The sequence below is a fragment of the Trichinella spiralis genome, assembly GCF_000181795.1.
Source record: "Trichinella spiralis strain ISS 195 chromosome Unknown Scfld4, whole genome shotgun sequence".
NCBI lineage: Eukaryota > Metazoa > Nematoda > Enoplea > Trichinellida > Trichinellidae > Trichinella > Trichinella spiralis.
The window spans coordinates 423667-437637 of NW_003526943.1; the positions used below are offsets into that span (position 1 = coordinate 423667).

At 30.7% G+C, this 13971-nt stretch overlaps 1 protein-coding gene across 1 annotated transcript; it reads left to right on the plus strand.

Moving 5' to 3' along the window:
- Nucleotides 1–58: 58 nt before the first annotated feature.
- Nucleotides 59–13013, plus strand: Tsp_00115 (putative PDZ domain protein). The gene is made up of 18 exons (XM_003375852.1): nucleotides 59–130; nucleotides 258–364; nucleotides 661–706; nucleotides 1290–1462; nucleotides 2343–2429; nucleotides 2678–3128; nucleotides 5240–5361; nucleotides 7425–7551; nucleotides 8369–8518; nucleotides 9848–9944; nucleotides 10167–10334; nucleotides 10432–10596; nucleotides 10666–10846; nucleotides 11592–11785; nucleotides 11853–12055; nucleotides 12290–12668; nucleotides 12756–12920; nucleotides 12988–13013. The coding sequence occupies exons 1-18, from the start codon at nucleotides 59–61 to the stop codon at nucleotides 13011–13013; spliced, it is 2913 nt and encodes a 970-aa protein (XP_003375900.1).
- The last annotated feature ends 958 nt before the right edge of the window (nucleotides 13014–13971 follow it).

Here is a 13971-nt window from a genome sequence, read left to right on the forward strand (position 1 = left end):
TTCAAAGTGCATTGTTTAAAGTCCTTAAAATTAGTAACTTTAAACAAATATCAATGCAATGACGCGATCAAACCAGGCTTTATTCGAACTTTTGCTGGCACGTCAGTTCCTCCTGATCGCTCCTGGTCGAGTACATTTTCTTCATTATTATTATTATTGTTGTTGTTGCTAAAATAGGTAGTGATATCTGAATACATTACATTTATACTTATGCGTTAATTTATAATGTCAAAATCATTTTTTATTTTTATTTTTAGCCTTGGATCCAAACATTTTTTTGCCTCTGCGTTTCGAAATTGGGTATTCCAGAAGGGAATTTGTTCCATATTACAGATTTTGAAGAACACTTGTATAATTCTATCAGGTACGATAGCTAATATATAAATATATTAATTGCATATTCTATTCATTTTAAAGTACACAATGTAATGTCAAGTCATTTAAATGGCAGTTAACTATCTAAAAGGAATATCAGGTTCATTTTGCTTTTTTGAAACTCATTAAAATTATTTTTTATAATTGTATAAATAGTATTAAAAATTGTTATTAAAATTATTTTAAAATAAAATTTAAAAATAAGATTTTTGTTATTGCTTTCCAATTTATTTTTTGTTTGAAATAGGTATTATGTATACATTTTGTTTTTTTCTCTAATTTAAGGTGTTCTGACGGAACTTGCCAAGAAAATCAAAGTCGCATTTGCCGAGTAAGTAATTTTTGTCTTTTTTTCATATTTTAATTAAAATGGCTTTTCTTTTAAGCACTTGTCATTTTTTGAGATGAATATTTTCTTATAGTTATGAGAAAATATCACCTGACATATATGCATATAATATATCTAATTAAATATGTATATAGATATAATTTACATTTATCATCATAATTGTAAAAAGTAGCCTTGTTGAAAGTAATAATTTTAAAACAACATACAGCTGACAGTTGAAATACTGCATGTGTGTAGTAGTTGATTGTCGAGCGGCTAATTAAGAAATTTCAAAAGTGTCGAAGACTCTTTGATGCAATGCAGGCGATGCTTCGTTCGTGTCATTGGCACGCGCTGTTTTAGCAAATGAACGTCACTTTTCGCGTTCATTTTACTCTTTGACCTGACTGACCAATGGTCTAGTCAAACTTTATTTGTGTGCAAAAGTATTTTCCGCCTATTCCACTCTAGCATCAAAATTATTCTTATATAAATATGTGCTGCACCTTGTAAATATTGTTGAATTTTTGTTTGAATGATATTTTTCTATGTTTTATTAATCAGTTAATATTCTTTTTATAATCAGGTTGTCGTTACTGTGTACGAATTAGCATTACTCTGCGAGAAATCCACTCGTTATACTGGTCCACGAATTGATCGAACTGCAGTAGAGCCATTAGTAGCTTACTACGTTGAAAATCGTTATATTAATACAATGGATTCGAAACAAAATAAGAAACTCGAACAAGACAATGACAGGTTTGTTCATTTATTTTAATTTATTTAGTGAAAAAAAAAATATATATACATGGCTAAATTAAAGTTGCTTCAGTGAAGTGTATAATAGAATATTAAATTTAGAATTTCATCATCAGCTTCATTAACTTACAAGCAACAAAATGTTATTTTTAAAAAATTATGATTATTTTGAAAGTTAAATTTTAATAATTAATGATAAAATTTAATAATGCATTGCCTTTTGACTTTTCTGTCGCATTCCATGAAAGGCATAATGAGACAATAAAAGAGATATAAAGATGCATAAAGGAGTTTTAAATCTGCCAGTTTTCAAATTTTATAATTAAATTTTTGTTTTCTGAAACTATTGACCTTAGCATTCTTGACATTTTACTACTTTTATTGCCTAATTTTATCTTTAATATGTCCGCTTTTATGTTCAATTTTAGTTGTAAAGTTATACGCTTCAAAGTAGTGATATTTTGTAAGTGCATTAAATATCTACATCTGTACAATAAACTGTACACATTTCAGCAAAATACAAATGCAACAGTTATTGCGAAAATGTAAATTGATTTTTCTGAAAATTCCCAAAAAGTGTTCATTAAATGAATATCTCGTATTATGGAAATTTTTGGAATTATTTGCTTTATTTTTTTAATGATTTAACTTAAATTGTAATTAGTTGTCATTACATAATGAAAGAAAATTTTTGTTTTAAATTTAAACAGCATATACAAGTGTTGCAAATTTGAAAATAACTTTACTTTTTCCGTTATCAGTTAATGTCTGATTTAATGGTGTGATATAAATGAAACATTAAAATATTAGCATCATTTACAGACAAAACAAATAAGTCATATTTCTTCAGAATAATGTATTTTTCTTCTATATTTTACAGGAAAATTAACTTTAAGTCAAGTTTTACTGAGACATTTTGCGCCCATATTGCATTTGATCATATATCCAACTGTTTGCTTATCAGTCTGTAAGACAATGATTAATAATAAACAGTAGCTAGGCTTGCAGTCAGACTGCATTTTTTTCAGCCTCTGATTACTCTTCGATTCAGGCTTTTATGTGCTTATAAGTTACGAAGAGGTCGTTTTATTTGCGAATGAACAGGTATTTAGAGATAAGAAACTTGACTTTTGTAGATTTTTCTGCACTGTTTTCATTGTGAAAAGTATATTATAAATCAATTCAAATTGATGAGCATGGATTACTGCATTTTAGCGTTGCAAACAACCCTGCAACAAATGAAATAACTGAAAGTGAAGAAAGTGGTTATGATAGCTCTGTGAAAGGCTTGATGAACCACAGTAAAGTACCATTGGCGCCCAAATCACTTCCAGCAGCTGTGAATCAGCTTGTTCATGAAAAAGTCAGAAAATATCTGACTGAACAAGTGGTAATTGGTGAGAGAAACGAAGATCAAATGTCTGAATGCCAGTTTTCCGACACTCTTCGGTCTCTGTCACCAGAGGACTATTCACCACCGCCAAGCAGCGCTGGTACAAGTTACTGTACATCCAGAGATCATCACTACTATGGAATGGTTCAAAAAAATCCTTATCAGTTTTTGTCTTCAAGTCCTCCTCATTGTTCATTGAAAGAATATAGAAGATTATGGAAAATGAATGAAATGAAAATGAGGAAGTACAACGAGCAAAAATCTAAAAGGACGGTGAGTGTGCCATGCTTTTTCTTGAAATGCATCATAATTTTCATTTTTATCATTCTTAGTCATAATAATTAAATGACATGTCTATTCTAAGATTGTAAAAAATTACTTTTGAGCATTTACTCCATTGTTCATTTTATGCTTTGTTTTTAACAAATCGAAAAATTGATTAATAACAGTTTGATATTTTCTCTCCTTGAAGATAGATAGTTAAATTAGTTTTATTTTTTGTTTTTAAAATTGGGAAATATTTTAAAATAAAAAATAATTATCTCATATATTCTGTAATTATATGCATTTTATGTACCTATCAGTACAAATCTTTCTTAATGATAATTTGAAAATTTTCATATTTACTTGAAATATTTTAATAGCTTGCAGTATTTTTTTGCAGTTTAGGAAGGTTATTTTTTAATTAAAATGTAGTTAGAAATCTCATTGTTACAATTTTAATTGCAGCTGCATATAGCAACTTGCTCACATTCAATGGGATGAGCAGGTTTTGTCAAATTTAGTCAAATTACATAAAATGATTGAGACATTTTCAATTTAAATTTGATAAAAATGAAATTATATTTTAAATTTTGCAATAAGATTGTGCAGTTTATTACAATTTTTTTGATGTTGCAATTTTAATTTGTTTTTAAATAATTTCTACTGTCATCTTTACAGCTATGTTAGATTTTGCAATTATCAATTCATATGAATAGGATTTTTTTTGATATTTTCAAATAAACATTTTATAATATAATTAAAAAGCAGTGACTTGATTAAAATTAAATTAAATTAAATTAAAAGTTTGCTTTAAATGAATAATACTTTATAGAAATTTTTCAAAAAAGTCTGATGGGCAATTTGTTTGTTTCTGTTACAGTACAGTATAATTTTGTCAAGTGTTAAAAATATTTTTTTATTGTACAAAAGCACAAGCCAAAACTTTTGGTTGCACAGTTGGTAGAGGTGACAAAATTTTGAAAAAAAGATGCAGAAATGAAAAGAAATGCTGTTTTCATACTTTCTTTTAATTCATTAGCTAACAGAATGCTTAAATTGTTTAAGATTATTTTTTATGAAAAGCAAAATTATGAAAAAACTTAATTCATTTTTAATATGCCCATATTTTATTATGTAAATTTATAACGAGCAATTGATAGCCTGCCAAGTTATCATGTGATTATTTTTTCATTAACAAGCAAGCATGCTTCTGTGCATTGCAAAATAGTGAACAATTGAAAATGTAAAGAATGTGCACTGCAATTCTTTCTGGAGATCAAAACATGCCTTTCAAATATATATATTTTCTAAATTAATAATTAAGAATTTATATTGCCAGTTTTACTGTGTATTTTTTATATTTTTATTTAATTCACATTGATAACAGAGATTAGCTTAAATTAGTGACAATGGTTTTTTTTCAAGAAATGTTCCTTGGATCTTTGCTTCATTATTGCATGTTTTTGTTTTGCTTTTACGTACTTTTCAATTTCCTGTTTAAATCAAGAACCGAATTTTAAAGTTTGCACTGAAAAGAAGAAAACAACATAGAAATAATGAAAATGCAGAACATTATTTTTCTGCAAAAGCTTGCATTTAATTTTTAATTTTGCATAATTTTATGTAATTATTAAGAATCTTAAAAAAATTATTTTACTCATTTGATTACAAAAATTAAAGTAGTTTAATTAAATATTGAAAAAATGTTGTCATTCATAATTTATAACTGAGACTTGACTCCTGAGAAAATTTTATTTGAATTCATTCAAGTTTTTGAGTCATTGTGTTTCAAGAATCCTCTCTGTTGCAAACAAATATATAAACTGGTAGTTGAGAGAAGAAGACTATGTAAATTGCTTATTACTTTTCTCTGTGTGAACTTCGTCTCATCATAGAATTCTGAGAACTGAAAGCTCTGATTTCTTATGTTAGATATTCAAAAAATGCAGGTTGTTATATTTTTTCCGGTTAATATAAATATTAACTTGAAATGAAAATTTCAATATTTCATCTTATAGAAAATATTAGATGCTACACAGTTTATTTTCTTATTTTGAATATTTTTCTCAAATAATCGTTCATTTTGCATTTGTGAAGAAAACTTAAAATTATGTTTTCAGAAAATTGATATGAAATGGGTAGATCAGTTTAACTTGTGGAAAGAAAAGCGAAGGGCTAAATTTGAAAGCAGCCATCTAACAGAAGATGCGACGAGCTCCATTAATGTTGTTGAAAGTGAAAGGTATGAATAATTATTAAATTGATTTCTTTCTTCTTTTCAAAATTTCCAGAAACTCTTTGAAAATGTTTTCCGTAAAAAAAGTTACTGATTGAAAGCACTTTTTACAGTACCCAGATGTTTTTTGGTTGATGTTTTTTCGATATTGAAAAAAGCATAAAGGAAAAGGAAATAGAATTTTAGTTTCTCGCGTTTTTTTGCAAATTTATCAATAATATTGCAAAATTTTTATTGACGTGAATAATATTTACTTTTTCTTTAAATATTTCTACTTTGAAACAAGCAAAATGATGTTTTTTCATTTGCTGCTTTTTTGTTGCTGTTGTTGAACGTTTAAACTTTTGTAATGTTTTCGAAGTTAATGGAAAAGGGTAAAAAACGACTGACATTAATCTGTTTTATCAATTCCGCATTCCAATCTAACCTGCCAAAAAGCTGCTAATGGTCAAAAGTTTAGTTTTGATTTTAATGAAAATTTTATTTTCTAAAAATTTACTGTCGGTCGGTTTTTATTGCATCAGGTAAAAAATTACAATAGGCGAAAAATATTTTGGTTGAGTGAAATTTCGAAATATGCTATGTGAACTGTTGTTTTTTCAGTTCTTTTATTTTTTCTTTGTTTTCTGCTACGATTGTGAAAATTTCGCATTGCTCACTGGTTTGCATGCTTTACATTGCAGAATTGTTGAATTTAAATATTTGCACTGGTGGGAGAATTTGAAAAGCCGGCTTCCGTGTGAAAATTGCAACAATCAAGTGTTTCCGGTAAATTTTCTCGAGTTCGTTTCAAATTTGCTATCGCATTTTTCAAAAAAGTGATGAGCATCAAATGTGCTGCTCCTTTTTTTTCACATCACAGCCGCGCCCTTATGATGATAATTTTTTTTGTTTTCAATTCATTGAATTCTTCTTTTTTTCGTTGGAGAAAAAACTGCCGCTTTTGAAATTGCTGCTGATGACCTGATCTTATAAGTTGACGCTGTTTTTCTCTACGCCAATTGTCAGCCATATCAGCGAATCAACTCTTCAAGGCACAGTAAGCATACTGTTACTGTTGCCCTTATTACTGTTCCATCATTGCATTTGTTTTCAATATGCCAGTTTCAACTTTTTCATCGGTTCATCATAATTAAATTTTTGTTTCCTTGAGAAAAAAAAATAATATTCAAATTTGTTGCAACCATCAGTGCTTTCAATTGTTTTCATCTAGCTTATTTATCAGGTAAGCAGTTCAGCAAAAAAATAATTCATTTTAGTAATGATAGAAAAAAAAACAAAGAAAATTACTCGGATAAATGTTTTTTTTTATTTATAAGCAGTCTGTTGTCTGGTTTTATTTGAATCAATTTTCACGGTACCGTGCTATGCAAGTTTAACTTTTCGGCATTCTAAGATACTTGCTTTTCGAAAGGTCAACGTATGTTTGACATTTCTTATATTATTATAAAAATAAGTTCGATTCGAGAAGCTTCTGCACTGTTTTCGTACTATTGATAAAGTGAATTTTGTTTGTGAATAATAAAACATGAATTTATTATGCCAATTATCCCATAGTCAGCATTCTCGTATGCAGACTAGCAGCTGTTCAATAGCACAGCAGCAGGCACATTAAAATGCCAGTTTTGCAAAACTATATTATTGTAACTATTACTTTATTGCGTTATTTCATTTATTCACAAACCATGGAGGCATGTCGTATTTTCTTACAGTGTGTTCATTGGTTGAGTTCAATGATCTCAATGCAAAAATACACTACTTTTTGTTTCGTTTCGTTTTGTTTTATTTTTGATAATTTAATTATTTCTATTTCGATATTAAAATTTCCATTGTAAAGTAAGTCATCGACAATTATTTCGGTATTTTGATAGCTATTATTGTGTTATTGAAGCTATTAAAGTTATTCTAGTAGCGGTAAACAGTTTCAATGGGTCGATATTGTTTCCGCATGTGTATTCCATTGCATCGTATAATTGATTGTTTACTCGTCGAAAGTTTTCGCATGTGCATATTTTTGCATTTATTTGCGTTTGAGCTTTACACTGATTGGCTTGTTATTGTACTTTAAGGGAGAAAGTGCAGCCTTCCGGCGTATTGTCGAAGCGTTCAGAAGTTTCTCCATTGAACGCAAGTGGTGGAGTTTGTAGCGAGTTGACGACAACCATGCCGACGGAATCACCGAAAAAAGAGTTTACGGTATGCATGCTGATTGCTTATTGGAATCTCTTGTCGTGTTCTTTTTCTCCATTTTCTGGGACAATAGTTGTGCTGTTGTGATGCAACGGCATTCGCTTGAGAATTGTCCACGCAAAGGTTGGGGGGTCAGCGCGACTGATACATCGCTTTGGTATGCAGGCTCGCCGCTGTCCGGCCAATGTAATTAATGTCAGGACGTTCACATGACGGTCACTTGGAACTGCTTTGTACCGAATAGTCGTGGCCGACTGGAGTTGGCCCACTGTAATGTTCCTGATGTCGTCCGTCCTACATCCGGCATGCTTGGTTGCTTGTCTGCAAATAGTTGACATTACTGACCGCGTCCATTATGATATCACAGTTTCGGCGTTAAATTTGACTGACCTGTCGTCCCAGGAGCCATTGTCTATTCTGGGCACTCTGAGCAGTTTGGCCACTCACTTTTATCATTTACTCTTTTCAATATTTTTTTTCCATTTTAGCTTATTATTTTTTGAAGAGAGGCTGAATGTTTTTTTTCTCTAATTTTTTCCTCATGTACAAAATGAGTTCAAAATTATTATTATGATTTTTTAACTTATTGACAATTGCTTCTTTCTTCCTTTTCCTTTTCTTTTTTTCTCCATTTCTTGCCAAGGTCGACGCTTAGCACTATCGTCCGATATCAATCAATGCGTGACAATTTGCTGCTTTTCCAAAACTTGTTCATCAAGGTGGAAATTTTGCTCCACCACCATCATCATATTTTTGTTTTTCTGCTTTCTAACTGTTCACATTTTGAGCATTCAATGGTTATTCATTATTCATATATTTTCAGATGATAGTGGAAAATAAAACTCTTGAACAAGCGACAACATCATTGCAAGAGAACAAACAATTGGCTAATAGCTTTGATAGAAAATTGAGCTTGGAAGATAGTGGACATTTCGGTGGCGAATCGGATGATACTGATGAAAGACTTTCAGCAGTAAGTTTTTATTCATTACTTTTCTTTGTTCTCACGTCATATGACAATTATTAATTATTGGAAAAGCTTCCATGTGAAGCATTTCATTTGCAAGTGATTGATGATAATCATAACGATTCGACAGTTTTTGCATTTCATATAATACGTGATCATTTTGAGTTTTACAAATGTTGAAGATAAGATTGTTGGATGATTAGAAGCGCAGGTGTATGTCAGGGTCGAATCTTTATAACATTTTGATTATTTTTGTTCACTTGTCAGCGGTGACAAGATTGACAAATTTTTCGACAGAAAATCTGATCCATATAAGCAGTATGGATTTTGATGACAATTTTCAACTTTACAATATACCATTGGACGACTTTTCTTCTGTCACACTGTTATTTATTATCATTGTCTGTTTGCTTTTTCAGCATTACTACATCTACGACGATACAGTTTATTTGTTTACTTTGTCTTCTGACAAATATTTGAACTTGTAATAGAAAAAATAGTTATGCTGAAAAGTCAAGCAATCAACTGAGGCTTTTCCCAAATGTATTCACAAAAATGTTTCAAGCGTTACTGAGGAAATTGTACAGTTGTAATGTTGTCTGCTAGTAATTGCATTGGAAGGTAACAAAAAATGAAAATAAAATTCAAATTCAACAAAAAGTGAATTTGCATGTATGGTTTCATTTGTATATGCAGTTTTGTCCAATACTTTGATTGTTGCTAATTTCGAATTTGCAAATAAGGATATGAAATCAATATTGCATGCACAAACATGTACGGGCTAAATGGGTTAGGTATAGTTGAAATTGGTGCAAATAGCTGAGGTTTCACCCTTTGACTTCTATCTGACCAGTATGCTTTAAACAAATTGGCTAGATGTTTGGAATTTGAAAATTTTTCAATATTAACATGACACTGATTGACAACCGTTAAGGCTTCTTTTTGTATTGTCTGTAAGGATGAAAGTATCGTTCGAAAGCAAGAGACAATTCCGGTTGACCCGGTGGAGTTGTTGATACGCCTGCGTTGTTTGATAGTCAACTTTTACAGCTAATTGTCATTTCATACGGTTTGACGATGCGTTTTGGAATGCTGTCAACATGCCCAACCAAATTACACCTGCTTTGCGTCTTGTGACCTGATTTGCTTATAAATCAACAAGCATTTTGCATTGTGAATATTCTTTCAATAGGAATAGGGAATTTCAATAATTCCATTCTGCCACCTTTATTCATGCATTCATTCAATGCAACATCTATTCTTTGACATTGATATGCACTTTCACTTTGTATTATGTTTTGTAAAATTAAATTTGTTTTTTTTCAATACTTTCAGAGCCCAGGAACGCTTGATTCACCGTCATCTAATGTGACAAGGTTAAATATTAACATAAATGGCAAGCAGGATGTGAAATTGTTGACTATGGGCAACTGTTATGGAAAATTGACACCTCCTGCAGCCAAGTAATTTTAATTTATAAATTTATTTTATCTTTTTCTTTATTTTTTATTTAAAATTTATTCAAGTAATGGAATTGAAGAAGTGAATAATACCATGCAATCTCCAGTGAATGTAACGAAATTAGCATTTGAATTGAATGGTACGATAAATGGACTAATTAAACGTTTGTAAATTTATTAATTACAATTCGTAGATGGTCTACAAAAATCAGAAAACGGGATTCGACGTGTTAGCGCAGATGGCTCAGAACTCACTTATGTCTGTAATTTGGTGCGCTTTCAAAAAGAACGAAATTTTGGCTTCACGTTGAAAGGCGGTCTCAATTCCGGTGAACCTTTGAGAATTGATCAAGTTACACCAGGTAATTTAAAAAAAAAACATTTACACCCAAATTTTATTATTATTATTATTATTATTATAGCAGAATTTATCATCTGTCCGCTTAATCTTTGTTTCAGGCCTTTCTGCTGATCGTGCTGGCGTCAAAGCTGGCGATATTTTGGTATCAGTGAATGGTGCTTTGGTTCGAGATGATTTGATCGGCAAGGCTAATATGATGATAAAAGAGGCAGTATTTGTATCTCATGTTGAGTTGGTTTTGGAAAAGTCAGAAAAAGAGCAAAGTAATAATTTTTTAACAACAATTTAACAATATTTCACACTTTATCCAATATATATTTTTTTTATTACAGGTGAAACGAATTCTGCCATCTCAACGCCCAGAAAGTTGAGTTCATCAAGCAAAGATTTTACAGCCACAGGCCAGTCGAATTCAACAAATTTGTTTCTTCAGCGAAGAGCAATGTTTGAAAAGCTGTCTGCAGCTGAAAGCGATGCTCATCCTGCTAAAACCGATTTTCGAAGTGAACCCAAGTACAAATTTCTTTAATTTCAACTTGCTTCGTTCACACTTGTATTTAAATTCTGCACTATTAATTAATGCTTTATTATAACTAACTTCAGTTGTAAATTTGTTACAATATTTAAATATCATTTTTTCTTATTGTTTTTGTTAGCATTAAGATTAATATTGACCGATTTTAAATTTGAAAGTATAATAATAATAATATAATAATAATAAATAATTTTATTATTCAGTTTAATGTCACATTTAGCATTTAATAGAAGCATTTTTCGTAAAAAGAAATTATTTAAGCGACCGTTGATGTATTCATTTCCTAAAATTATTGCAAGTAAAGCACAGCACGCTTTATTTGCTTCTTGACGCTTGTAGTGCCATTGAGATAAAATGCTACCACGTTTGTCTGTCTGACTTTGTCATTTGATAGAAAAAACTGTCGACTCTAAGAAAATCGACAACAAAAAGGCATAGCTCGAAAAATAAATCACTGAAGTTTTTGACAATTTTTTAAAATTGTTTTGCACACAGTTAAACTTTAAACAGCATGTGTATAAAATATTCGAACAGATTTCTATTTAAGAAAATAATTGCTTTTCTTTTTCAAGAATAAAATCATTAAAGATCAGTTTTGCAAGTATTTTTATGTATTCCTCTTTTTTTTTTTTATTAAAAATTGTAATTACAAATAAGAATGATAAATGAATTCATCATTGTTCATGCATGCAAGTTGAAATAATTTTCTATATTTTTTATTAGGACTGAAATTATTGAAGATATGAAAGAAATTTCTGCACAGAAAATTCCATATGTAAATAATACAAATATTGGAAATTCAGTGACCAGTCGACCGAATGTTGGCTATCGTGTAGTTTCCATGTATGAGCCTAGGCAACCTGGACGCATATCTGATTTCATTCCGGAATATGAACGCAAAGAAGAAACATCGAATAGTAATTTTTTTAGATTTATTCATTTTTGTTTGTTTAGAATTTTGAGTAAAATTAATTTATTTTGAAGATTACGCGAGCACCTATAATGCAATGAATGAATGTGTCACAGGAAGCTATCGACGAACCCCATCTGACTGTTGTCCAACTTTGATTCGCAATTACGATCTCGGAAATTGCAATACAAATTTAGCAGTCGGTATGGCTTTGCCTTCTTACAGAGACGAAATTTCATTTGTTGATTTTGAAGCAGAGCCTGACGATGCATCATTGGTAAGAAATATATTGTATTGCATTTAGTTTGTTCAATGGTATTTTATAAAATTTGAATTCATGGCACATTTGAAAAATACATAGTTAAATAACAAATGTTGTTATATGATCCGATTATTCTGGAAAGTCGAATTTTGTTTAAAATGGTTTATTTTTATTTTATTTAATTTTAAATATTATTTTTAGAGCAAACCAAAGCACAACTGTACCACATTGAAAACTTCAACGAATAAGATTGGCAACAATAGAAATGTGACTAACAGTTGGCGAGCTGTAGACAACAACACCAGCATGGAATTCAAATATTGGAACATGGCTGCCAATGCAGCTGAACTAGATGCTTCCGTTTTGGGATGCAATAACAACAACAGTGCAGTAATGAATGGCAACAGCAACTTTTGCAGCAACACGAAAAGTGCAGCAGCTTCGTCAATGCGACATCAGGCATACAATCACTGGCTTGTACAGGAAGCGGAACATCGGCGTCTGTCCGACCAATTGCTTTCTGAACGCACTGCTAGAAATAATCATCCAGATGAAGGGAAAAAGAAAATGCCAACACCGCAAGCAGTAAGCGCAAGTCACCTTTGTTCTCACTGCAACAAGGAACTTGGTAATAAAATTCGTTTTTTTTCATATGTTCATATGTTTTATCAAAAATTCATTATTGAAATATTTATTCTTTCAATTATTATTCCAGGTCACGGAGCTGCAATGAGCATTGAATCATTGAAACTTTTCTATCACTTGAGTTGTTTCAAGTGCTATGTTTGTGGTGTAAAGCTTGGCGATGGAGCCGTAGGAGCGGATGTTCGTGTTCGATGCGGTAAATTGCACTGCCAGTCTTGCTACAGCAACGACGAAGGTATGTATGCATGTGCGAACTTTATTTTTTTTCTATCTCAAAAGTAGTAATTATTTTTGTATTTTAGCAGGCTACCGTCTCAGTGAAGTTTGAAAAAGTATATTTCGAGCTTTTGCTGAATGATATGTCGAAAAATATTTGGTCGTGAAAAAAATTTAGTTTTGCTTCATTTTTTTAACATAAGGAAAACAACTCTGCTTACTTTTCTTCTTCTGTTTAGTCATGGAAGAATGATTAATCTGAAATTCAGCAACTCTTCAAACTTGACTGATTGTTTCCTTATTTGTTTTGCGACCGCTAACTGTTATATATATATATATACTTTAGAAGTAAAATAAACTCAACCTTTAGATTTTTTCTTGCATATTCTGTTTACTCACCATTCACCGCTCTGCTTAATTATAATTATATACGGATATTATACTTATTACATTACGTAAAGAAAAATATTTTTTCTGTTGGCAAATTCAAACTCTAGTAACGTGAATAAAAACTATTTATTCATTTATTTCATTTTAGCAACTAAACTGATTCGACAAATATTTAAAGTGAAATATTATTGTTATTTATCATTTTATAATTTACGATGGTGCTGCTGTATTACTCTATGTGTATAATTGCAATTATAACTAAATGGAAATATGTAAGCTACGTTCTATTGCATCTAATAAAACCACTCAAGCCACGGATCAACAACCTTCTCCCAGACAGGGGCTGGATGACATGTAAGTGAATGAAAATACAAATTCGATGCTGTGCGCTGCGCGAAAGACTCTCAATATTGGCGGCAAGCTGGATGAGGCGAGATACAAAGCAATTTTAATGAGCATCGGTAAGATGGTTTCGTAACCTCTATTTCATTTCGTCTATTTCATTTTGAGAAGAGATGTTTGCACATATAATAAGTACTGCTGAATATCGATGCCATTTTTTCACGCGAACTACCAAGATTGTATAAATGCCAGATTTAAGAATATAGCTTTTATAGAACTATAGTAATGTGACATCTTCTGTATGAAATCTCAGTAGATCAGTAGTAGATGATCCATCT